Source organism: Gordionus sp. m RMFG-2023, chromosome 3 (genome assembly GCF_954871325.1).
Source record: "Gordionus sp. m RMFG-2023 chromosome 3, tfGorSpeb1-WG-v2, whole genome shotgun sequence".
Classification (NCBI taxonomy): Eukaryota; Metazoa; Nematomorpha; class Gordioida; order Chordodea; family Parachordodidae; genus Gordionus; species Gordionus sp. m RMFG-2023.
In genome coordinates this window covers 541,967-569,786 of record NC_088777.1, presented here as the reverse complement: position 1 = coordinate 569,786, position 27,820 = coordinate 541,967, and the positions used below count along the sequence as shown (strand labels likewise).

The 27,820-nt window shown below is 29.4% G+C and overlaps 1 protein-coding gene and 1 long non-coding RNA gene across 2 annotated transcripts in view; both read left to right on the top strand.

Annotated features, from left to right (window-relative positions):
- Window positions 1–16,059, top strand: part of LOC135925895 (DENN domain-containing protein 5B-like) — a 44,730-nt gene extending 28,671 nt beyond the window's left edge. Inside the window, exons 16-30 of the mRNA XM_065461455.1 lie at window positions 3,459–3,501; window positions 3,727–3,840; window positions 3,977–4,189; window positions 6,114–6,396; window positions 6,752–7,043; window positions 7,163–7,306; window positions 7,374–7,495; window positions 8,475–8,620; window positions 9,033–9,205; window positions 9,662–9,762; window positions 10,279–10,344; window positions 13,387–13,577; window positions 13,702–13,834; window positions 15,161–15,341; window positions 15,885–16,059. Coding sequence (XP_065317527.1) covers window positions 3,459–3,501; window positions 3,727–3,840; window positions 3,977–4,189; window positions 6,114–6,396; window positions 6,752–7,043; window positions 7,163–7,306; window positions 7,374–7,495; window positions 8,475–8,620; window positions 9,033–9,205; window positions 9,662–9,762; window positions 10,279–10,344; window positions 13,387–13,577; window positions 13,702–13,834; window positions 15,161–15,341; window positions 15,885–16,059 — 2,377 coding nt within the window. The remainder of the gene's footprint in view (window positions 1–3,458; window positions 3,502–3,726; window positions 3,841–3,976; window positions 4,190–6,113; window positions 6,397–6,751; window positions 7,044–7,162; window positions 7,307–7,373; window positions 7,496–8,474; window positions 8,621–9,032; window positions 9,206–9,661; window positions 9,763–10,278; window positions 10,345–13,386; window positions 13,578–13,701; window positions 13,835–15,160; window positions 15,342–15,884) is intronic.
- Window positions 16,060–21,173: 5,114 nt separating this feature from the next.
- Window positions 21,174–21,852, top strand: LOC135925723 (uncharacterized). Its single transcript, XR_010571718.1, has 2 exons — window positions 21,174–21,481; window positions 21,523–21,852. It is a non-coding gene; the product is annotated as an uncharacterized LOC135925723 (long non-coding RNA).
- The last annotated feature ends 5,968 nt before the right edge of the window (window positions 21,853–27,820 follow it).

Below are 27,820 nucleotides of genomic sequence, written 5' to 3'. Positions count from 1 at the left end.
AATTACTTTTTGAAATTTATTTTTTTATATATGGCAAAAATATATTTAAATTTTGATTATCACAATAATTATATAAATCATTTAATTTTTCGTTATTATATTTGGTCGTTCCGAGAAAATACAAGCCCATTAAAAGAAAAAAATATCCTGTATAATTTTTTTAGACATAACACCATTTTCACCTTGTTTTTCCGACAAATATTTTCTTATATTGTCTTTTAAATGACGAGTGCATGTTAAATGAGTGTTAAATATAAATATTTCCCGAATCGGGTTTACTATAGCCTTTTCTTGGTCACTACCAAATATGATATTTTTTAATATTTATTTTATTTTTTAAAATTGCAGAATGTAAATGAGAAAAAAAAGTATATGTGGTCATATCAGAATCTCCGTGCAAATATATTGGTCCTAAAAATATTAGGGATTCGTATGTTTTATATCTCTTAACTGCTATATGTTTAAATACTGTAGCAGTAGAGGTATAGATCACCCAAATTAAATGTTTTTTCAACGTCTAATATACAGAAGTCAGCTTGGTTTGACAAAAACTTTATAGTTTTAATGATAAAATGAGTATAGCAAATTATCGATGGTGTTTTGTCTTTGATATGAATGATTGATTGGATAAATTGCGAAATATGTATATCATTGGTAATGTGTAAAATATTATCCGCGAAGTTTTTTAGACGTACTTTTGTATCTTTTTTAAGCTTATAATTTAAATTATAAATTTGTTTTAAATTTTTTGGAAAATTGGTGATATGTCATAAATTATTTTATTTCGAAATAAACTTGTTTGACGCATCTGTCATTTCAAATGATATATTTTATTTTAAGTTTTTCTGAAAATTATTTTTATTTATCTCATTCCGAAAATTAGCTATTTCCTGAAATTAATTATTATTTTTATTAAACAACTCGATATTTCGCGGGAAAAACCTTTTTAAAAATTTTGGTTCAGGGTCCAAACTTTTTTTATAATAAATTTTGTTATACAATATTCATTAATAAAAGATTTCATGACCATGATATTTCCAATTATGAGATTTAAAGAGGATACTTATTTAAATAATACTCGAACCCAGATATCAAATCTTATTAACCATTAATTAGGAACAGGTTGCCAGAGCTCATTTAACGAAATTATGGGGAAAACATAAATCATTAATAGGGCTGTGCCGATATTAAATATCGGATAGGATCGGCACAGATATTTGGCGTTTTCCAAAAATTTCGGATTAGAAAAACCGATTCGATCTTTTTAATTTACTTTTTTTTATATTATTAGAGAATAAATTAAAAATAAATGGCGTAAATGAATTTTATTGTTTAAAAGTTATAAATACTCCAATAGGAATCTTTGAGAATAAATTTTTAAAAATGGCGTAAATGAACTAAGAAGTTGTTTAGAATATTATGGAATTTTGAAAATATTATAAAATTTCAATTAAATTTTAATATTTGTATTAGTATTTAGAATTTATCTCATTAAGAAAATTTATTAAACACATTCATTATTAATATATTTTTAATAAAAATTATAATATTGACGCCATCTAGCGGATAGTATATTATTTTTTTTACTTTTATAAAAAAAAAAGGATTATGATTAAATTTAATTTTATAAAAGTATTGAAGATGAAATATCTAATAGAAAATTTTTTAAACCTGTCTAAACACTTATTTTATTTATAAAAATTAATAATTCTCAATTAATATTAAGAAAATGAAAGCTCACTTAGAATATAAAATCATTCCTATAAAGTAAAATGCTAGAGACATCCTTAAAAATTTTTTCTAGATTCTCGATTAAAGTTAAATAATTTATATTATTTAAAATATTTGGAAAATAAAAATTTTTAATTTCAATTAAATATTTTCAACGAAAATATTTTTTACCTTGAAAATGAGTTCTATATCATATAGGTAATCCTGAATATTAACTTTTTCTTTGACAAATTCTGGAATATGAAATTGAGTATGTTCTTCAATCTTCTTCAGAGGCATGGTATAATTTTAATCTTTTTATTTTAAATAATTCGTCGTCGTCAAAAAGGACTTTGAAAAAATAAATCTGGATTTAAAATGAAAGTAACGAAATACAAAAATTCTATTAGAAAGAAATAACTAAATAATATATATTTATTTACCTTTTTCCTTTTTAAAGTATTAATTATAGGTAATTTTTAAATATTAATTATAGATCTTTTCTATCTTTCTTCATTAATTATTACTTAATGAATCTTTTCTTCTCAAATATTTCTTTATTCATAAATTTCCATAAAAATAATAAGTGATAGTATATACATAAATTTCTCTTTTTCAAAACAAAAATAAACATCTTTTTCCTTTGTTGCCACTGTATTTTTCTTTTTCCACAAAAATAAACAAATACATGGCTAACAACAGGTTCGTAAATATATAAATTAATTATAATCCTTATAAAATATAATGAATTTTTATCATCCTAATACAACAGGATTATTTATAGCCGAGCTATATTTCTCAGCCGAGCGATATTTAGTAAATGATTTATTGTGTAGTTAGCCGAGCGATATTTAGTAATAAATGATTATGTGGTTAGCCAAGCGACATTTTTCAGCCGAGCGATATTTAGTAATTAATGATTTATAGTGTGGTTATCCGAGCGACATTTCTCAGCCGAGCGATATTTAGTAATAAATGATTTATTGTGTGGTTAGCCGAGCGACATTTTTCAGCCGAGCGATATTTAGTAATTAATGATTTATAGTGTGGTTAGCCGAGCGACATTTCTCAGCCGAGCGATATTTAGTAATAAATGATTTATTGTGTGGTTAGCCGAGCGATATTTAGTAATAAATGATTTTTATGTGGTTAGCCGAGCGACATTTTTCAGCCGAGCGATATTTAGTAATTAATGATTTATTGTGTGGTTAGCCGAGCGACATTTTTCAGCCGAGCGATATTTAGTAATTAATGATTTATAGTGTGGTTATCCGAGCGACATTTCTCAGCCGAGCGATATTTAGTAATAAATGATTTATAGTGTGGTTAGCCGAGCGACATTTCTCAGCCGAGCGATATTTAGTAATAAAATGATTTATTATGTGGTTAGCCGAGCGATATTTCCCAGCCGAGCGATATTTAGTAATTAAATGTTTTATTATGTGGTTAGCCGAGCGATATTTCTCAGCCGAGCGATATTTAGTAATAAAATGATTTATTATGTGGTTAGCCGAGCGATATTTCCTAGCCGAGCAATTTTCAGCCGAGCGATAAATAGACCCACCGCTAAAAAAAGTATCAATTGTTAGTGTTCAAAATATACACGAAAACGCGAAAGCTAGAACCAGAATAATATTTATTTGTTTCTTTATAATTTTTAATATCAATAGAATTTGATTTTAAATTTTTGAAAGATAAAAATTATTTCATTCATAATCTTAATTCACTTTTTTTTCCTTGTTTTGCAGGGCACACGGAAAAGAAGGTCCTTTGAAAAAATTGCACGATAATGTAAGTGTCTATCAAATTATATATATATATACTTATTCTCAAATCATTGTATCTTTGATAATGTATCGTTCGATACATTATCTCGCGCCATTTAATTATGTATATTGTTAAATTTGAAACCCTCCCAAAGAAAATATGGATTAAGTTGAGCCATTTAACACATTTAATTGGTATTTTGATATTTTAAAAATAATCTTTTTTTTTAAATATTCTGGTCGATATTAGTTTAACGGACATACTCATCAATACTTCAAGTTGAATACCGCTACATCACCGGCGGAGATAGCTCATACCAATTGGAAATTCGTCGAAGCCCTGTTAAAAGAATCTAAGTTTAGGGTATTTAATCACGAAATTAATCTTTAAATACATTAAAAGGTCACCACAGTGGGGTCTAGCTACAGTCATTGATTTCGGTGAAGATAAACCTAGGTTTTACATCCTTTTTTTTGTATTCAAAAACATATTTCTGAAGACCAAGAGGATGCTCGTAGATAAGCTCACCAAGGAAAACAAGACCAGCGAAAATCGCGATTTGGTTGGCAAAGATTTGGGAACATTGAACGCGATTTGCGACGAGGACCCAAAATCCATTACCTCCGAAATGAACGTCGCCGAAAATACGTTGACAGGTAATCTCTGCGATATGCTGGAACGGATTTGGAATCACGGTTTTATCAAACAACAAGTTAATTTTCTTGTATTATATTATTTCTAACGGGCAGCTTGTCAAAAAAATGATGGGCGAAGCAAAAATGTCTTAATGTCTCCTATATGCTGATGGGTGCCATTAAAAATGTGTTTATTTCGTCATACCTTTCTATTTTGATGAGAGGTGATTCTGAAATTCTCCATTATCGTACCTTCCAGTATGAACAAATATTTGGAACTTAATTATAAATATCACTAATTCTAAAGGATTTCTTGGTATTTTAATAAGTTTTCCTTACGTGCTAAATAAAATAAAAATTCTACCTACAATTTCTTATACATTTGTAATTTATAATTTATGATCTAAAAATTGAATGGCAAAACTATAGACAAACTTAATTGCTAAATTCTTCTTCTTCTCCGTTTTATGGCGATTTCCAGGTTTACCCGGGTAGGCCAGTTTTCCCTCTGATTTTTCTTTTCCATTTTTGACGGTTCTGAGCATCGATATTTGTAAGATTCATGTTTCTCATACCCGCCCCTATCACATTTGTCCGCGTCATCTTGGGCCTCTAGACCTTGATCCGCCTACTTCCATCGAGGTGCATCCCTTTGCCCATTCATCTTCGGTCATACGTTCCACGTTCCCAAACGATTTTAATCTATTCCATCGCTTTACCACTCCAATCTTATCTATACCCAATCTTGCTCGCAATTCCTTGCCAATTTTTCTCTCTCTCAGAGATACCCCACACATTCATCTAATCATCCTCATCTCTGTTCTTTCTAATTTGGCTTCGTGGGCCGCTTTCATTGTCCATGTTTCGCCACCATAAATTAAACACTCGCACAGTTTACTTAAACTTTCCTAACTTCAGAGAGACTCTTTTATTTATCAGAATAGACGACATCTCTGAACTTCTTCCAAACTTGTCTGACTCCTTGCAACAAAGGTAGAATCTTCACCACCATCTGCGTTTAGCACATCACCCAAATAACAAAACTTATCCACTTTTCCCAGGGTTAACTCATTGCCAATATCCATACCACCATTTTCTACGTTATCATTATTATGTACCTCTTTTATGCAAGTTTTACGAATAAAGGTCATTCTTGCTAACATCAAACTTCCTTTTTCCCCGCTACATCTATTATGCGCCCATTTCTGAAATCTGGTGCATTGGATAGAATTTCTAGCATCTCCTTTCCCACACACTGTAACGTAAAAATACACAATATAACAATAAGCATGAGTGAATAAAATGTTAATATTATAAGTGTCTCTAGATGGCGCAAAAACATAGTCATTACTTTACACAATAATTAGATACATATATTTTTTTAATGTAATGGGAAAAATTAAAAATACACTAAATAATTTAAAACCGACTCTAATCGAATTTGGTTGATGTGGAGATATAGTTTCCTAGTGACACAATTTTCTGCAACCATTTTGTAAATAATCGATAAGCGTAAATATAAAATGGCGTAATTATGTAGATATATTGATGCGCCTTACAAGTTACAAGAGGTATACATGAACATATTTATAATTGGCGATAAAATGGGTGATATGGAAAACCGACCAATCGGGTACACCCGGTGCGGAAACCTTTTGGAGGTAAGGAAGGCGTCATATATAGAATTAAATAAAAACAAAAAAAATAGGTCCGGCGAGACCACGCGGACCGGTACTAAAAACTTTTGGAATTTCCACTTGAATCGGTCTTTCTGTTTATGCTAGTATTTTTTTTTTCTATCTCATCCCCTTTGCCTTTTTCCCCCTATCAATAAATATTTCAGAGTTGGTTCATCCCAACACTTACGTCCGCCATTCTAATGATCTTAGCCGCCACCATTTTATATTACAAAATTGACAATAAAATTATTTTAACCTCTTTCTCTTTCACTATTTTTCTATACCATTTTTTTAAAAAATATTTATAATATTAATATGGAAGGAAGTCAAATCAGCCCTTTGGCACAACATGATGACATTTGTCAAAGATAGGAACCCTCCCCGAGATTCGAATAGGCGTGATTTGCTGTCCTGTCCTAACCTCACGTTTTCGCCTCCACTATCCGCGACTCCAATTTTAAACCTGAACATTCCCGACTCGATATTGGGCTGTACCGATAGCACGAGTAATAACGAAAGCGATGGCCGATTCGAGTCCTTGGATCTCGAGGATAATCTTTTGGGAGGCGCGAAAGCTATCATAAGGAATCGCATCAATAGCCTGAGTCTAATTTTTCTTTATATAAATTTTTAAAAGGTATAATTTTTTTCGAGTTTTATTTAACATAAAGTTTTACCGTGATTGTATAAACGATTTAAAACTAATTCTGTTAGACATTATCCTTGGACAAAGAGTAACATTGTTATTCTTTTAAAAGAAAAGGGGACTCCGGTATCTAATCACCTATTATTAAATCAGATAACGTTGGTCTTACTGCAAATCGCGTAAAACAAGTTTTTATAAGTTGAATCAATTTTTAAGGGTTAAAAGGCGGCATGGCTAAGCATTGGAATTATTTGAAAGTTAGATTTATTTAACAGCTTTTCTAAAACACGTTTTAACTATTCCATCCTTAAAAGATATATCCTCATTATCCAACCTAAAATCAACCCTGAATAGCAAGCTAACATCTACCCCCTTTAGTCCGCCCTTTAAAGCTATAACCGGGGCTAAAAATAATCGCGATCACCGAGAAAGTGACAAAGAGAGCCTCGCGGACAATAAAGCCAATTTTTTGGACTTGTTCGTGAGCAAGAGTCAGGACATACTCTCGAAGTCCATCTGGCCCAAGCAAATCTATATCAGGAACGTCAAGGATTCCATTCTCTACAGGAATTGGCAATTACCCAATTCCATCGAATTCGATTTGAGGTTTTTTTTATATATTCCCCATCTGTTTCGCTATTACATTTCATTTATCATCCTTACCGCCAATTTATGTGGCCATAATCTGGAATATTTTATATAATATCTTTCAATGTAACCCTTAGTAACATACAAACCCGCGTTAAAGATATCCAAAGTCAAATAGGATTGGTAAGGTGTTTCATTAAACTGGCGCTCGAGCGGAAATCGCTGCACTCTCATTTGAACGCGCTCATATACGACGCCCCTCACGCCGATCAATATCTCAGGTTTTTTTTTTATCGCGATGATCAAAGTAACGGGTTTTAAAGAAAGAATTTTTTTTTTTTTTATTAGGAAAAATTATAAAAGGTACGCCTTTCTCAGAAGTGACGAGGAGAAGGAACAATTTTTATTTCACGTTCTATCGCTAAAGGCCGTCGACTATTACAGCTTCACTAACACGTTCGTTAACACAAGTTTGTATATATATATATATACGTTTAAAAATTTGAAGTGTCTGGTGGAGTCGAAAAATGCTCTTTAAAAAGATTTGCGTTTCTTTCTCCCAAATTCTAAACTTGAAAGTTATGAAGGTTAATTATCATCTTTTGGGGGTATCGTCCGCTTGTGTCGGTTCAAAATTAAAAGTATCGATCGATACTAATATGGCACCCGCGCACGCGCGTCTCAGAATTTGATCAATGTACAAAAACTGTTACCGTAAAATGGAGCATTTATTATGTCTTCAAAAATAAAATTTACTTGAATAATCAATATGGCGTCGACCTTTATTCTTTAATTTTCGATATAATTTATAATGGTAAGATTTCCATTCATAGCAAAATGACTTTAGTAGTTTTTAATCAGTCTTTGTTTCTTATATATGTGATAAATCAAGGGAAAAAAAATTCTGAATCTCTCTATTTATTTTTGTTTTTTTTGGATTAGGAAGATAAAATGCTATTAAGAATTTATTCTTCAGACCAGAAGGGAGGACCTAGGTCCGGTCTGCGTATTTGTGTATTCTTTTTCAGATACCGAAAAAAAAACACTTCTTCCTTAGCTAATCTTCACGGATTCGCTATAAAATTTGAGGGGATTTAGCGAACCTTTTTCGATGCTATGTCGTAGTGTTGTTAAACGGCTCGGTTTGACCGATATTTTATCTAGAATAATATTACCCAAACCCGAAGATTTAGATCCCAGATGGCACCAAGTTTTGGAGATCCATTAGTTAAGTCTCGAGGGCCTATAGTCAATTTTTTTATTACTAAAATATCGAGTTGACCGGTTTTAAAAAACCGGCTCAAATCGTGCCGTTTAATCCACACGAGCCATGTGGTCGAAAAGATGGCACTGTGTACTAAAAAAAACGAATGTGATATTACTTAAAAGTTAGTTAGAAATATCCTTGATATGATTATTTTCTAACACAATTATTTTTACTTTCCAAAGTAATCACCTACAGGCTATTGTTTTTCCCGACTAAACCGGTCAATTTTTATCGAACGCTAAATCTGCCCAACCTCGTTCTGGTCGGGAGCCTTAGAAGAACTCCCGTTATCCACGTGCCTAACAATTCTCTAGAATATGATTTTCAAGTGATATTCTTCAAAATTATTTTTTTTTTTAGCGAGAAAGTTTTTTAAATTTTTTGCATGATATGTTGGCCTGCCAGCTTTCTATTGACAAAGCTAGTGTTGTTAATTGGTTGGTTATGTAAACCCCAGACCCTGGGTTTGGGTCTAGTAACCAACTCTGAGCAGGTACCCCGGGTCTGTGTTCAGAGCAGGCTTGAGCACAAAATTGGGTAGTAAATTTTACGACCAAGCAAATTAACAAAACTAGACAAATCATTAAAAATGGGGGGGGGGGGATATAGCATTATAAAAATTTATAGTTACATTTGGGAGGGGGGGATCATAAAAAATAATTAAAACTTAAAATCGTAGTAAAAGGTAAATTTATATATATCGAAATGTTAATTTCTTTTTTTATTAACAACAATGTAAGCACCAAAATTTGGGCATACTGAGCGCTATAAGACTGATGGCTAAAGAAGAAAATCTTATCTCGAACGATGAAATTGTGGACAGTAATCTCGCCAAAAACAAGGGTCATTATAACGATATCCTCAAAATATCCAAAATATTGGTAAGGAACGAAATCACTGGAAGGATTTACAAGTAAATTATTATGTGTCACGTGGTTTATTTCGTCTTAGATTTGTTGGCTTACCCTAGAAATAGATAGAAATATAAAGTGGTTCAGATCGTATATTCAGACATCAGCCCAAACTGGTTTGTAGTGATGTTGAACGGCTAGGTTTTGAGCCGATTTTTAAAAACCGAAACGGCTCGTTTTGAGCGGATTTTTAAAAACCGAAACGGCTCGTTTTGAGCGGATTTTTAAAAACCGAAACGGCTCGTTTTGAGCAGATTTTAAAAACCGCTAACTCAAACCTTAAGATTTCGCTCATAGGTTGGCACAGAGTTAGCCATTTTTAAACCGAGCCGTTTAACAACACTATTCGTTGAGAATTTTTGTAAAGATTTTCTACAGCCCGAGCCACGCATAAACCGATGCCCGGTTCCACGGGGGGCTAGCGAATTTATGTATCTTTATAAATTAAATTTTCTCAGGTTCGTAAATAACTTCGTCGGAAGTGGCATGTACTCCATCCAAAACGATCTCTTCTTTTACTTCTCCCAAGTATTACCTTACGATGTCAATTTAATTAAAGGTATTTTTTATTTATTTATTAACGTTTGAAAAAATACGAAGGTCGCATTATAACCACTAGTGATGTTAAACGGCTCGGCTCTATTCGAGCCGATTTTTAAAAATGGCTAACTCAACATTGCAACCAGGAAAATATTGCCTTAGGCGTCGACATTTCGCCAACAGATGTTCAATCCTATGTGCCATTTTTGAACAAGATCTTTTAGGCTTGCACAATATTTTTTTCTGGATAAAATATTGAGTTAGCCGATTAACGACACTAGTTACATACGGTAAAACTTGTCTAATTTGGGCTTTTGATAATTCAAGGCGACTCTCTAATTTTACCAAAATTGTGAGTTTTCCCCCCCCCAATCAAATTTCTATTAACATTAAATTGAGGCACAACAAGTTTGAGTTGTATCAAAAATCTTGCGCCCAAGAGTGCTCAAATTATACCAGGTTTTATTGTATATATAGAATTTTGATATAGGTCTAATAATATTTTTTGGCATTTTCTTCTCGTATTTCGTTACAGAATTCGATGCCGACAAATCAAACTATCTCACGGATAGTATCATTCAAACAAAATTACATCAGCACGGTACAAATATATTTGATGAATTTTTATTAAACATGTTCGGGGCTATTATTTTATTTATTGTAAGATTATACTTAAAGATATCTACACCCTTCCCCTTATTTTCATGTCACATTTCTGCCCACTGATATACATATATATTACTAGACGTTAAATGTAATTTAAAAGTGACCATACACGGAAGTCAACTGAATCGCCATTTTTGTGGTTTGCAAGTCGATTGGAAAGATATTAATGTGTTTTTCATATAAAAATAAATAAAGACAATTTGTCGAAGTGTCCCCATAATGGCGCTACAGCTGATTCCTAGAGATCTGCAAAAGTAAGCCTGGCTCTAACGGGCTTCGGGCCGGGCCTATGTTTTTTAAAAAAAATCCAGGCCGGGCCTTAAAAATGGGGCCTCTGCAGGTCTCTGCAAATTACCAAAACAACTAATATTTTTAATAATTATTATAAAAATTTCGCTCCCTTTGATACAATATATCTCAATTACTTTAATAAATTTCGAAGGGAATAGGAGGTAAAAATGAGTGGAGGGAGTGGTAATATCCTTATTGGCTTGGGTAGGGTTCTAGAAACCTCCTGTCACATGTCAAAAACATATGAATAAACATACAATTTTCTTTCTTTTTTTAAATGGCGAAACCCTTATCATTACTAGCGTTTGTTAAACGGCTCCATTTTTTTTAAAAAAAATGGCTAACCCGATATTTTGGCCAGAAAATATTACGCATGCCCGGAGATTTTGCTCATAGAAAGCGGAATAGTTTTGGACATCTGTTAACTAAATCTCGAAGCTTGCCTAATCCTTTTGGGCCTACGAGCCATTTAACAACAATGGTCTGCAATTATCAAAAATTTTACCCGCCCACGCCCGCCGCATTAACCCGCCCGCCACCCGCGTAATGTAATTTTATACAAAAATTTAATTGATAAAAGTAGTTGTAAAATACGTAAAATATTAAAGGGTGTGCTCTACTACCGATATTTCGATCTAGAATCAGATTTTATTTTGCTATCTTTTCTATCCCCATATGGGGATTTTCGCTGAGAGGTAAATCATACTATAATTTAAGACACAGTTTTTGAAGATGTACAATATTTTGTGCAAGAGCTTTTGTGCATAATTGTTTTTAAAAAATTTTGTCAAACTTAGATCATTTACCATATATTCTAAGACGACTTGTTTTTTTCATGAATTTTATTCTAGAATATTTACAAGGATCGAATCCTGATATAGATTTTTTCAAAAAAAAAGGGAACGAAATCCAAGATCGATCCTTTTTTTAAAAAAAAAAAAAGAGAAAGTATCGCGATCACAAACACGATCCTTTTTTTCTTATTTTATAATTTGCTGGGAAAAAAAAATTCATGCTACATGCAAAATTAACTAATATAAAAATAAATTAAATATAATGCTTGCTTATTCTTCTGATAGAATAATTTCAATTTTTATATATACCCGGGTCGGGCCGGCTGAAAATAAAGATCGGGTCAGACAGCTCAAATTGTACAAGTGCAGGTCTTTGATTTATCGTAAATTAAACTGGCATTTTTGTTATATAATAAAAAAAATACATGTATATTAAATTTTTAAATAAATACTCCATCTTGCGGATATATTTATATTGCTTAATCTTTCAATATAAAATTATTATAAAAAATTGTTCAATATAATAGATATAATTATTCCACATTCATTAAAATTATTAAATTCTTAAACAATTGATGATTGAAATAATATTATTTCACCTTTTTGCGAATACATTTATTTTTTTTTTATAAATTTTTAAAGATTATTTTGCTAAAAATTTGTATTTTTATGACAACTAATATCATCTATTTACTTTCTCCTGATGATTATTTCATCTATATTCAAATTAAAAATATGTCAAATTTAAGTAAATAAATTAAATTTTTAAATGATAATAAATTTTTTATATAAAACTAATTTTTTTTTGCTATATTAACATTATTTATATATCATGTTTATTCAAATAAATCGCTCAATTATCTAGTATTTGATTTTAATAATCTCAACTTAGTACCACCCAATCGCGCGTTTTATTTAAATTTTTAAAATAATATACTTCTTAGAGATCTGCAAAACTCGACTCGGCCCGGCCCGAAATATTTTTAAATAAAAACCGGGTAGGGCTTTGGAAACTTTTTTAAAATATATATATCTAAATTTATCAATTTTTATGTTGAATTTTTAATTTAAAAAATAAAAATATTTTATTTTATTTTATAGAAACTAGACGCCACGCCACATAACATATATGCTTTTTGAGTAATTATAAAAAATTAATTTCTATATTTAAATAAATTCGGGCCAGGCCAGGCTTGAAAAATTAGGTCCGATACAGATCAGATCACTAATATGGACACTTTTAATTAATGAATCGTTGATCTAGTAGTGTGTATATATATATATGGTCCCTTATCATCTTCATCAAGTATTTTTCAAATTTTTTTTGATAGATAAAGTAAATCGTGGATATTTCATTCGTCCATTTCAATTAATTTATAATAAATGCCTATTTTTCGATAATGCGATACCACATGCATCATATGAACACTTTTAAGTGACGGACCCGATGACATATTATAATACCCTGACTGACGATTCATTCATAATGCATTTGAAGGAATCGTTGAAAGCAAAATCAGCTGGACCCGCCATTTTGTTAACCCATATAGTAATTATTCTCATGTTAAGAACTACTATTAAATTGATAAACTTGCTTCCTCATTATCTCGATGATCAGGCAATTCCTTAATAAAGTTTTGCGTCAGACTTGGGAATAAATTGGCCTCTCGTTTTAAAATTTTTTAATAATGATACGGGTAACCCAAAATGGCCTCCCCAGCTGTTTTTCATTGATGTACACTTTTAAAATGAATGCATCGGCCTTCAAGGTATTATTATATGTCATTGTACGACCCAGTTCAATTTATTTAGATTTTTAAAATCGTATCATTTTACGCACTCTTCAAGAGTTAGGTCGCCAGATCCCTATTTTTTAAAAAATAATAAATAAGATAAAGCTGATCATCTCAATAATATTCGTCGGAACGAAAATCTCGGTCTTCCTAATTCTCATAAATTGGAGATTAATATCGGGGAGACGAGCGACTCCATCAAAGCGTCGCTGGTCAGTTGCGTGAACGCTTTACACGCGAGCATAATCGCGCTCAACGGAAATTACGATATGAACGGCAACGATAATAAGGTTTCACTTTATAATGAATGAATTAATATAAATGAGTAAGGTAGAGAAAAACAAATACAATTCATGGTAGGTAACCTATAAATATAGCTTTATACAGAATATTGACGCTTAATTATCAAAACAGGCATCTTCCCAAATAGTTATATATCTTTGCGGTAACGATGGATTGATAAGCGGGATCGAAAACGTTTTTCTATATGGCAAAAGATCGCATTCCAAGTTTTTTAAGCCCATGGAACATATCTGGTCATTTATAGGTTTTAAATTTTTTTTAATTTTTACGACATGACGATATTTGATCGCGACTAGACTGACAATCGACAGCGCATTAAAAAGAAGACTTAATTGATGGTTCGCCATTTTGATTATAGCGTTTTGCAATTATATTACCATTTTCTTAAAAAATAATCAGTTACGATTTTATAAAAAAAAACACAATTTTATATAATTAAGTCCCGATTTGCGAAGCTAACTTTAATACTAAAATTTAAATTGTACGTAGTAATATAATTTTTTCTAAAAAAAAATCCTTTACTTAATAAGGCATAACTATCAAACATAAATCAAAATGACGGCAAAGAGAAGTGACTTCATTATACCAGTTTCAGAATTTTTTCTTCCATCATGTTTTATAATATTTTAAGTCATTTTCAAAAAGAAAATAGTTACAAATTTAAATGAAGTTTCATATTCAATGCTGCCAGGTAGCTTCTAGCTACAGAATGGAATATAAAAAAAACTATATAAGTTGAACAAAGATGACATACAGCGACTAATGTAAATACGAACGATAGCAAGATCCGATTCCCTCAATAGCATAGAGTTGAAGTATTTCATCTTAGTATTGATCAAATTATTAAAAAAAAAGTTGGACCGAGACTGGATAAAATAAATCTTAGAAAAAAGTTTTTACAGTTTCGCTGTTCAAATTACGACGTTAAAAGTCCTCATTTGCTCTCCCTTATTCGCAAAGATTTATAGCCGAGAGTAAAAGACTTAATTTTGAAAAACGAAATAACGTAAAAGTGATAAACAATAGCTCGCGTGCTTAACAAATTCTTCACTGCTACGATATACACCCAACCGTATAAGCGCTGATATCTCCATTTGCCTATAACATATTTTAAAATTATCATTTCAGTAAATTATTTTTTTTTCTTCTTCTCCGGTTTATGGCGATTTCCAGGTTTACCCGGGTAGGCCAGTTTTTCCTCTGATTTTTCTTTTCCATTTTTGACGGTCCTGAGCTTCAATATTTGTAAGGTTCATGCTTCTCATATCCGCCGCTATCACATTTGTCCACGTCATCTTGGGTCTTCCTCTAGGTCTTGACCCTCCTACTTCCATCAAGGTGCATCACTTTACCCAGTCATCTTTGATCATACGTTCCACTTGCCCAAACCATCTCAGTCTATTTACTTCGCACTACCGCTCCAATCATTTCTATACCCAATCTTGCACGCAATTCCTTAATTAAAAATGATTAAATTGCATATCGCGCCACGAACCGGACCGCTTTATTTGCACTCTTTTTAAAGGAAAATAAAATGATACAAACTGATTTTTTTTTCAATTTTGATAAGGCAAAATCAACGAATATTTTACCAAATTGAACGCGTTCCATAGCGAAGGGTGGGACACGTGTACCAAACATAACGTGTCCCGCATATTGAATATGTACGCAAAAATGGAGAAAGGTAGTACCGTTATTAACAGACGCGACAAACACACCAAATTCACGGCCTTTATTTGCCAGCTGTTCAAGTTAGTTCGTTTAAACCTTGTTATATTCATTCTCGTAAGGGTTTTTTGATTGGCGTCATATGCCAAATAGTGCATGACAAAAGTTGCATTTGTAACACACATATGGTTACGAAATGTAAAAATAAAATTAAGGTTGATTATAAGAATAAAGAAGTTGGTAGTCGGGTTTATTTTATTTTATATATCAATTTATATGTGTCGTAATCTTTTATTGGATCCATGGCTTTGTTACCGGGCAAAGCCATAACATGAATGGGGTGAGGTAGGCGGCATTTGCCTCTATATATCTTTGAGAGGGATAATGGGTAGGGAGTAAAAAATATTATGTTAATCCTGTTTCCTTATATTTTCACTCTCACGTAAACACTGGCCGGACATGATAATAAATCTGCAAAATATGGATTAAGATATTATAACCACTATTTTTTTGTAAACTATACTGAAATAGGCTTATCTCAATTACACTCTACCTTTTTTTTTCATTGATGATTTTAAATTAATTTTATATATTTTTTTTTAATTAAAAATTATATATCAAATTAGACAACATTTATTGCATCATTACATACGCTTGATAGCTCAGACTCCCCTCTCGGTTTCAGTTTATACCGAAAATTCTTTTTTCAGAGACCAAAATTCGCTGAAATTCATACACGGATTATTCGAAAAATTTGAAGATATAGAACTAGAATCCATTACCTTTTTAGACTTCTTTTAAAAGAAAAAAAAAAGGAGAGTATCTGTTCTTGAAGATGATCAGTTTAAATGTATCATGATACATTTACTGGTCACATCAAGTTAAAAATCTCGAATAACTGTATTTATTATTTTTATATACATAATATTTATATTTAAATTATAGTTACAAATCAAATTATATTCACAGAAATCTCATTGTACTTAAAATAACAAAGAAATCATTTCAAGCCTAATTTTAAATATTTTATATACTGACATGACATATATTATTAACATTATACAATTCTAATCATGGTGTATCACTTGATCGAAATCAAATTAATAGAAAAATTTTATTTAAATTCAACGTTCGCGTTTTATATCTATATTTACGAATAATTAATTTTGCGGATGATAAATATTTGTATCCGAGATCGACATGGGATTGGTGGAAATTTTTTAGCTATCCGGCCCATAAAACCCCATCTATAATTTGATTGGCCCGTTCCCGAAATCCATTTCCTCGGTGCTTCGCCAAGTTCCACGTTTATATTGATTCCCTCTCGTGTAACTTGCAATAAAAATATTCAACCATTAAAAAAAAATAAATGTACTATTTAATTTTTGCAATTGATTAAGATAATAACCCTTTGATAATAAACCATTTAAATTGCTAGATTAGAAGAAGAAAAAAATAACATCTCGTAAAAATAAAATATCCATCTTAGGAAAGACTTGCAAGCATTATTATTTTGAAATTATAAATCTTTTATGGGGAGCTTCACGTCCCACCCAATATCTATGATTCTCGTCTTCTTAAGATCGCATTTTAAACTCTTGGTTGTTATCCGATTCTTTTTATACCCAGGTTTTGTACAAATATAACCTTCTTAATATGTGTTTTATATTTATATTGGTTGAATCAAATTTCTATCCAAGTCATTATTCAAATTATTTTTAGGCATTTCCTCTACCTAGGACATCCAGTCGCATTGTGAATTATGTTTATATTTTGTATAATTTTATTTTGTATTATATATGAAAATTTTCTCTTTATAAATAAAAGAATATAATCTTTTTTTTTTATTTAAGAATTTTATATTTAATTTCGGCTTTTAGGTTAAATACCTTCAAAGATATTTGCGTTTTTGACCGTTCAATTTGAATAAATGTTTTTAAGACAATATTAACTTTAATTCTGTATACAATATTTAAATCTATATTAGTAATTTTATAACATGATTTTAAATGTAATGTCATTCAATAACTAATATTTTGCTCTCCATGGCAGAGTCTTGTTCCTATTCATATCTTATAATCATTTTCTTTAATATCGATTTATGTTTCAGCGAGAGTACTAACCCAAATCGACCAATTTCTTTCTGAGGAAGTAGTACTACGAATTATTAGATACCACTTCTATTAATGAGGCATGGTGGGCAAAGCCCATTTCATTAACTGATTGTTTCTTATGGTAATTACTTCATAGTTAGATCACGATGAGTCATAATATATTTTGATGTGTCATATATAATACTGTATGTAAAATATTTATATCAGAGACCAGCAGAGATAACATTCGCACGTCCCTGATATTTTTTAAAATTTAGGCCAGGATATGGTTTTACATTTTCAGGCCCGGCCCGGATTTTTTATAAAAATAATATAATTTTTATAGTCAATGAGGATTTAAAATATACGGCCTGGGCTTGGGTATTTTTTTAAAAATAGGCCCAACCTGACTCGGGTATCTTAAAAATAAATTTTTGGCCCAGGCCAGGTATATTTAAAAAATTAAAATACAAGGGCCAGGCCTGCATGTCTCTTATTTATATATTTGATTCAATTTATCTCTAGTCATTCATTATTGTTGTGGTTGAGAAGTTGTAGTTTAATATTTTAAAATTTTATTCATAAACTATAAATACTAATTATTATTATCAAATAAAAGTAAAAATTATAAGAGAAAAATTAAAAGATTAAAAATTATGTGCGAAAAATCATAAAATCGTAACAAGTAAAAATATCCTCAATTATATATACTTTTCTATAATATTAATTTACATCGTCTGTCTGAACACAAATAATATAATAATTCGTTTCATTTTTCTGTTTAAAAGTAGATTTGAATATTACTTCGTTTTTCTTGATTTTGTTTAAAAGTATATTTGAATATTAAAGCACATATTACAACTTATAAGGTTAAAAATGGTACTATAATGTCTATAAAAATTATGACTGTGCCTTTGTATTGTTTTAATTTCATTATTTGTATGTTAGTAATTTGTATGTATGGAAAATAAATAACAAAGAAACTTACAAATAACTAGTTCAGGGTTTACACATTTCAATTTAAAAAGTATAATATATATTTTTAAAAAAAAAAACATAAACCAAAGACCGAGAAAAGTGGAACGAAGTGCCGCAAAATAGGGGATTATGTGAGGTAAAGCCCCCCTATAAAATTTTATTTGAGCCACCTGTGATTATCTAGCCTAGTGCCACCCATGGCACCTGTGCTGATCATAACCTTATTCATAACTTGCACTAATATTAATATTATCCATATCTAATCTTTGGTTAGATTTTTACTAAATATAATTTCAAATGAATACTTACAATGGTTTAAAGTCATTACCCTAAACAATTCCCTAGATCGATCTCTATCTTGTAAATCTTTTCGTATATGGCTCTGGTGGCTAGCTCCTTTCCTTCTGATAAACTTCATCCAACATAATTTCTGTCCAATTGTCAATTATCCCTTCACACCCATTTCCTGGTTCCTCCAAATCAGAGTGGTTAAAAGATGCTTTTTAAATAGATCTAGATACAGATACATAGTCTAAAAATTTATCTAGATACAAATACAGTTTCTAAAAAGTTATCTAGATACAGATACAATTTAAAATGTATCTAGGTACAGATACATTTTTTATTATACTCTTAGATAAGGTTTGAATAAACCTAAATTAGGATTCTATTGTGAAAATTTATGAAATTATCTGAAAAATTTATTGACTCGATATCACATTTATCAAAATATAACTAAAATAATGATTTTTAGATATTAATAATATATGATTAATAAAAATAATTATTATATATCATTAATAAAATAATATAATATATGATTAAATGATTATAAATAATTATTAGATTTCAGTAAAATATTTTCAAAATTTTGGTTTAAGACATCCTCGTTTATCTGTAAAGACATTTTTAGCTATACTAAAGTCTTTCAACAGGAGCGCTGGAAGGGATTGTGGTTTTATATTTAATGAATAACATTTTTATATCAGGATATTGTTTAAAAATACTAAAATCTCGGCATTCATTTTTGAAAGAACTATTTAAAATTTGTTGATTATCAGAATTTAAATCATTAACAATCATATCTCCTGCTGTGGGATACTGAAAAATATCGGATATTAAATTATTGGTTTTTTTTACAGGCTAATTTGCACTCATTTGAAGACTTTGATAATTCCTCAACTAATCTTTGTATTAATTGTTTTTTTTAATTAAAATTTTCATCCATTTGCAACCATGTCCAATCTAGTTTAAAAAAAGGATGAAGCATAGTTGCCAAAATATTTTCATCTTCAAAAATTGTCCTAATAAACCTAGAATTATTAAATACTGATTAATTTACCTATCTTCAAATCCTTTAAGTAAGGCATTTAAGAGTGGTAAACAAAATTTCAGGTTCTAGTTACAGTATCTAAACACTTGTATCTAGATACTTTAACACCAAATATTCAGGTTGAGAATGTCTGTGCCATCATAAATTCAGACAACTCATTTACCTAAGATTCTCATCTCTGTATCTGGCCTCTTAAATATATTCCAAAAATGTAGCTGGCCTTCAGATTAATTTATATTCTATGAATTAGAGAATAAATCTTTGTTTTTACTTTTTTGACTTATAGTAATTTAAATTTAAAATATAAGTGTTAAGTAGTTTCTTTTAATAATCTAAAATGACACATACCAAATCACATGACCAAAGTGTCACCTTATATTTTACCAGTAACTGAAGGCCCACAACTTCAGAATATAACCTCACATTTTTTAAAAATTATTTTTAGCCAAAGGAGGAAGCCTCTCCCACTATAGAAAGCAATTATATGAAATAATTTAATATGTGCAATTCTTAAAATAAAATATGTGATAACAATTTTGTATGAACCTTTTTCCTAATAAAAATGTGATAACTGTAATATAGTATTTAACTTATCATTTTAAACATGTTTTTGTCCAAAAATATAAGAAATAGTAAAAAAAAATATGTTTGATATTATTATGTATGATATGCAAAAGTGAGCAAACAAGGAGTAGGGCAAGGCCTCAGTAAAAATGAGGTTGCTATAAAACATTTACTCACAAGGCTATACTAGCATTGCCATTTCACCCATATTAATGGCTTATAGAAATTATTTGTTTAACAAAATATATGGTGAAATTTTAATTAATTTCTAAAAGGATATCTGTCTTAAATCTAATTACTATTTGGACTAATTAATTTACGTAAAGGATTTTAAATTGTAATATAAAATTTTTGAGTATTTTACAACAAAATTGTAATAAAACACATGCGGCCACTAAACAATGGATGTTTAATATAACTATTATATCTTGATTAAAAATAAAATTACATTTTAATATAAAGACTACGATTCCTATTTTTTGATTAACAACAGAATTATATCTTAATACCAAGGACATTTACCATCACATTTATATTTTATTTATAGATAAAATTGCATTTTAATTAAATTTATTAAATTGTAGATAATAATAATTTTAGAATACAATTAAAATATAAAGCACAATTTCGTGTAAATTTGCAAGATTATATTATTTTTAAAATTTAAAAATGTCTCAACCTGTAAAATTATATATTATGAAAGGAACACAGGAGTGTGCAGGAAGAGCTGTATGGATGACTACAAAGGCTTTGAATATGCCTCATGAGATTGTTGATATTGATTTACAGAAAGGAGAACAAAACACACCTGAATATAAGAAGGTAAATTTTATTTAATATTTAAATTTTAATTAAAATTAAAATTAAGATAAATCCACTCCATACTGTGCCTACAATTGATGATAATGGATTTATTATTTGTGAAAGGTATTTTGGCAATTATTTGTTGTAATTATTGTTTTTTTGCTAGTCGTGCAATTATGAAATATCTTGCCAATAAATGTGGTGATCCTTTATACCCAAAAGATGAAAAAAAACGAGCTTTGGTTGATAGCAGATTAGATTTTTTATAGGAAGATTTTGGCCAGCTTTGAAAGAATATGCGGTTTGAACTTTTTAAATAATAATTTCAATAGTTTATTATAGTACCCTCAAGTTATGCACAATAAGCCTTCGAATCCTGAAAGGGAAAAGGACATGCATGAAGTTTTAGATAATTTAGAATTATTATTGAGTCAGAGCAAATACATTGCAGGTTATTAGTAATTATATACCGAAATATAAAATATATTATAGGAGATCAAATGACAATAGCTGACATTTCAATTTTGTAATGTTTCATTTTTATGGATGTCAAAATATAATTTTGCAAAATACCCAAAAATTCAAGCATGGATTGATGTAATGAAAAAATTACCATATTATAAAGAAACGAATCAAGATTTTAATGATTGGATACGTACTAAGACTCTCATTAAAGGACAATGATAATTTTGATTGCTTATATTAACAAACTGCTTTATTTTTCATTAACAATTATTATTTATCAAATTGTCTTTTTCAAATTTATTAACATAACTGTTGCTAATCACAATAAAAAATTTAAATTTGTATTCATTATATAAATATGTGTACACTAATTTAATATGACATTTTAAATCCTTAAGAGAATCTTGGTTAAATACATTTATATCTGATTTGAATGTAATTTATTTGAGTTGTTGATATTTCATTAACCAGAACTCTACAAATTTTGTATAATTTAATTCAAACAAAATAAAATTAATTTATTTATATAACTAACAAGTAACTTATATTTTATTTTTAGTAGGTTTATATTTTATAAAAAAGAATTTTGAAGATACTTGGAACCAGGATACATCTAAAGATCGATAATATATTTAGTTCAGTGAGTTTCATTGATATCTCTTTTCTATTAATTTTATTAGTAGTAGAGATTGGTACAGCAACCTAAAACAAAAAGATATATGGGACACACAAAATTTACAAAATATTTTTATAGGTCAGGTACAGCGGTTACTTGTTGGGGGAGGGGTGTTATGAGCATCTTGCTTCAAATATTTAGAGGGCAGGATGCATATATTTGGCTGCAAGGGTTATCAATAAAATATTTTTGTAATAATTTTTTATTTATTTTTAACAAGAATTGATTTTTAAAATTTGGATCAGGTAACCAATAACAGTTCTCAATCAGCTTTCACTGTGCTAAACACACATTTAACGGGGGCAGAGGATGGGAGGGTTGTATTAAGCAAATTTATAAAAATTAATGAATAATCTTTATTTTTTAAAAAAGCTTAGTTCATCTTCAAAAGAATCTTCATTCAGTTCCTCATCCAATTTCTTTTTAATCATTATCAGAATAATCTGTACGTGTTGTAATAAATTATTTTAAAATATTTATATATATTATATAAAAAATTGAATGGAACATTCGAATTAATTAATTAATAAATTTGATGTGATTATTTTAAAATAAAAATAACTAATAAGTAGTCGTAGTCGTTTTATTATAAATGGCGACGAATGGAGAAAATAATTCCTTAAATGGAGATTCGAAAAAATTGGCGGATTTTTCTAAGATTAAATTTGATAAATTCGATAACGATACTTCAATTTCTAGATATTTTTCTCAAGGAAAGCCAGTTTTCGGTTAAAAAACGTAATCCCATCTGAATGTCAATATAGAGATATATTTTTAACATTTTTTGGTAATAAGAATATTGAGTGTGGACCATTTTTTATCCTGATTCGATCGAAACTTTATCTTTTAAGGAAATTAAGTCAATATGTTTTAAATTATTAAAACCGACGTCAACAGTTTTTGCTTCTAGATTTGATTTCGTTAAATTACGAAGAACAACTGAAACCATAACTGAATTTGCAAATTAAATTAGAACAATTGGCCAGCGTTGTCATTATCTTAATGATATTGACGAGCGTTAACGTGCTCAGTTTATGGTTGGCATGGAAATACCGGGATTGGAAAGAGATATTAGAGCTCTATATCCCGACGGTCTTGAAAGAGATAATAATGTATTGACTTTCCAATTTATTTTTGATCTGGCATTAGCTTCTGAGCGAGCAGATAAAGAAATGGCAAATAAAAATATGCCTGTTGTTAATAAGATATATGATAATAACAAAAGAAATAATACTATATTAAAGTCAAGTATAATAATACATTTGATAAAGAGAATAATAAATACAAATATAATAACGATATAGATTATAATATACTTAAATGTTATAAATGTGGTTTAGTAGCAAAAAGAACGATCAATTTTTGAATAGAATATCGGTTCACGGTTTAGATAAAATTAACAGTTCAAGAGTCGGTTCGTAAAAAACATCGGTTCGGTTCAAACTTCTAAAAACCGCTTGAACACTTTTGTATACAAAAACATACATTAGAATTATATGTGTTATTTTATTTGTGATAAATTGTTATTAAGTTCTTAGAGGGTGGTTTCTTTTCTAGTAACGCTCAAGATTTGCTCCTTCGTGCCACTTCATAGTTGGATCACGATGAGTCATAATATATTTTGATGTGTCATATACAATACTGTATGTAAAATATTTATATCAGAGACCAGCAGAGATAACATTTGCATGTCCCGGATATTTTTAAAAATTTAGGCCCGGATATGGTTTTAGATTTTCAGGGCCCGGCCCGTATTTTTTATAAAAAATATTTAATACGGCCTGGGTATTTTTTTAAAAATAGGCCCAACCTGACTCGGGTATCTTAAAAATAAATTTTGACCCAGGCCAGGTATATTTAAAATATTAAAATACAAGGGCCAGGCCTGTATGTCCCTTATTTATATATTTGATTCAATTTATCTCTAGTCATTCATTATTGTTGTGGTTGAGAAGTTGTAGTTTAATATTTTAAAATTTTATTCATAACCATAAACTATAAATACTAATTATTATTATCATATAAAAGTAAAAATTATAAGAGAAAAATTAAAAAAGAATTAAAATTAAAAGATAAAAAATTTGTGCAATAAAACATAAAATCGTAACAAGTAAAAATATCCTCAATTATATATCCTTTTCTATAATATTCATTTACATCGTCTGAACACAAATAATATTATAATTCGTTTCATTTTTCTGTTTAAAAGTAGATTTGAATATGACTTCGTTTTTCTTGATTTTGTTTAAAAGTAGATTTGAAATTAAAGCACATATTACAACAATTATAAGGTTAAAAATGGTAATATAATGTCTGTAAAAATTGTGACTGTGCCTTTGTATTGTTTTACTTTCATTATTTATATGCTAATATTTTGTATGTATGCAAATTAAATAACAGAAACTTTCAAATACTAGTTCAGGGTTTACAAATTTCAATTTAAAAAGTATAATATATCTTTTTTTAAAAAAATATAAACCAAAGACCGAGGAAAAGTTAAACGAAGCGCCGTAAAATAGGGGGTATGTGAGGTAAAGCCCCTCCCCCTCCTATAAATTTTTATTTGAGCCGCCTGGGATCATCACGGCTAGTGCCACCCATGGCACCTGTGCTGATCATAACCTTATTCATAACTTGCAATAATATTAATATTATTCATATCTAATCACTGGTTAGATTTTCACTAAATATAATTCAAACTCTTGAATACTTACAATGGTTTAAAGTCATTACCCCTCAAATACCCTAGATCGATCTCTATCTTCCAAATTCAAAATCTTTTCGTATTTGGCCCTGGTGGCTAGCTCTTTTCCTTCTGATAAACTTCACCCAACATAATTTCTGTCCAATTGTCTAATATCACCCTTGACATCCATTTCCTGGTAATATTCAGGTTGAGAATGTCTGTGCCATCATAAATTCAGACAACTCAATCACTTTAGATTTCGACTCTGTATCTGGCCTCTTCAATAAATTCCAAAAAAGTAGCTAACCTTCAGATTAATTCATATTCTTTGAATAAAATTCCTCTAAATATTTAATTTTTTTCAAATCAAGATTTAATATATGCTTAGATCAGAAGGAGTTTAAAAGACATAGTATATGTAAATTGGTTAGACCCATTTTATGAATCACAAATTATTCATTGAGTTGAATCAAACGGTTATTTTATGATGATATTCAATTGAGTCAACGTTAATATTGTAACGATTTGATCGTCAGGTTGAGGCTAATAAATCTCAAATTCATTTCGCTTTTGCCTCAAAGTTCAAATAAGCCCTAGAAAAATTCTTGATCAATATTATCTCTTAGTTTTCTTAGTTATTATATTATAATATTCACGATTTTCATAATTTCAACCTAATCCAAATCAATTTGTGAAAAATTATTGTATAAATTTGTTGTGTAAAAGAAAAATATATTTAAATCAATTTTAATATTTTGCTAATATTTAGCATCATTTTTTTTTTCCAAATAAGGAAGCCCCCCCCCCTTCTCACAATAGAAGGCAATATATGTAAATAATTTTATATGTGCAATTCTTAAAATATAATATGTGATAATCATTTCACAGGATATAAAAAAAAAATTTTTTTTATTGATAAATCAATTTAATAAGTCATATGTCAGATCTGAAACCTTAATCCAGTTCGGTTAAGCCTCAGCTGCTAAAAATATAACGTACAACTAACTAACAAACTACGACCCCATTTTATCAGATCGGTAAATTTTATAATATCGGCCGGTAACCGATATTTGAAAAAAGAAGAACCGATAAATAAAAAATTTAGGTGCATCCCTAAAAATTACATTTTAATACAAAGTGTCATTTATACAATTTAATAATTTTTTTTTCATTAACAATATAATAGGATTAAATTTTAATGCCAAGGACATTTACCATCAAGCACAATCTTTTTTGCAAATTTGCGAGAATATTTTTTATTTTTTATAAATCTTAAACAGATGTCAGAACTTCTAAAATTATATACTATGAAAGGAAGGGGGGGGGGGGGAGTTATGAGCCTCTTGCTTCCAAATATTTAGGGGCTAGGATAAATTTATTGAGGAGGAGGTGGGGGGGGGGGATTTAACAATTAAATGTTTTTATTATAATCGGATAAACAAGAGCAGCGCTCGACAGATATTTCTTTGTGCTAAACACGCGTTCAGCTGGCTCAGAGGATGGGAGGGTTGTATTGTACTTGACAAATAAAAAAATATATAATTCGGAGAATTTGTAAAAATATAAGAATAATCTTTATTTTGAATAGAGTTTCAATCTTCAAAAGAATCTTCATTCAGATTCTCATCCAATTTTATTTTTTTAAAAAAAATCTTCATCAGAATAATCTGTGTACGGTGTGTTGTTTTTAAAAGGAATCAAGTCTGTCTTTTTTTTGTCAATATCTTTTCTCAAACAGGAAATAAGATCCAATTTCCGTCCTTCATTGACATTTAATTTTACCAGGAACAATCTTGATATTAATAGAGGATGATTTATTGCTTAAAATATAAACTTCGTATTTATAGATATGTTTAAAACATTACCATAATAACAAAATTTCGATTTTATACCTTTTATCTTTGTCTTGCAGGATTGCATTAATAAGTGGCTTACAAAATTAAATTAGTAAAAACCATCTAAATTTTTAATATTATCATCGTTATGCTATGAAGTTGTTGTCATATAAATTTATTTTAAAAATATAAACAATTAAGATCCATCATAATTTTTTTAGGACTTACATTTTTTCATCTGTATCTACATGTATTTATCAAATTTCTCATCTTGATTTGATATCAGAATATATTTTTGATCAGTTATAAATTAGTCGTTTTAGAGTGAAAATAACGATTAATTAAGGCAATTAATTATTATCTTCTGTTACATAATATAAGCACATAGAACAGATGATTTTCTATTAGTAATAATTTTTGTTCATGCTCTTATACCTAGAAAGTTAGGAAGGTCCCTAAAAGTAGAATTTAGATACAGATTGTTTGATACAAATATTTTATTTAAAATATGAAAAAAGTTAAATATACTGTATCTTTTGCTAAATAAGAGTATCTTAGATATTAAATACTTTTTATGACCTTTTTTTTTATCTTTCCTGTCTTCACAATAACCCATAAAATTGTAGAGGAGCCAAGATAATCCTTTTAAGTCACACAAAAAAAAATGAAGACCATCAATTTCCCACTAAACTTCTAAGGAATTGTGTGTGACCCAACAAAAGTGGAAAGGAGAGATGTATGAACCAACCAATAATTATATGTTGTCGTTTCAACAAGCTGAAAGATAAATTGCAAATAATTGACATCAAATTCTGTGGTTTATTTCTCCAGAAGAACTATCACAAAATGGCTTAAATTTTATATATATAACATATTTTAATCGTTATAATAATAATAATATTTTTATAATACCATTTATATATCTATATATAATCATAAAATATCAATATATATTTTTAAAACAAATACACTCATAAATAAAAAATTATCCAGATATTAGCCTTTTTATATGAAATCTCTACTGTGTCCAAAAATTTTTAACATGATTAATATAAATATGGACAAGAAATCATAAAATTTAAGTGTCTAAGCTTATAATAGAAAAGTCCATAATGTCCATGCATATAT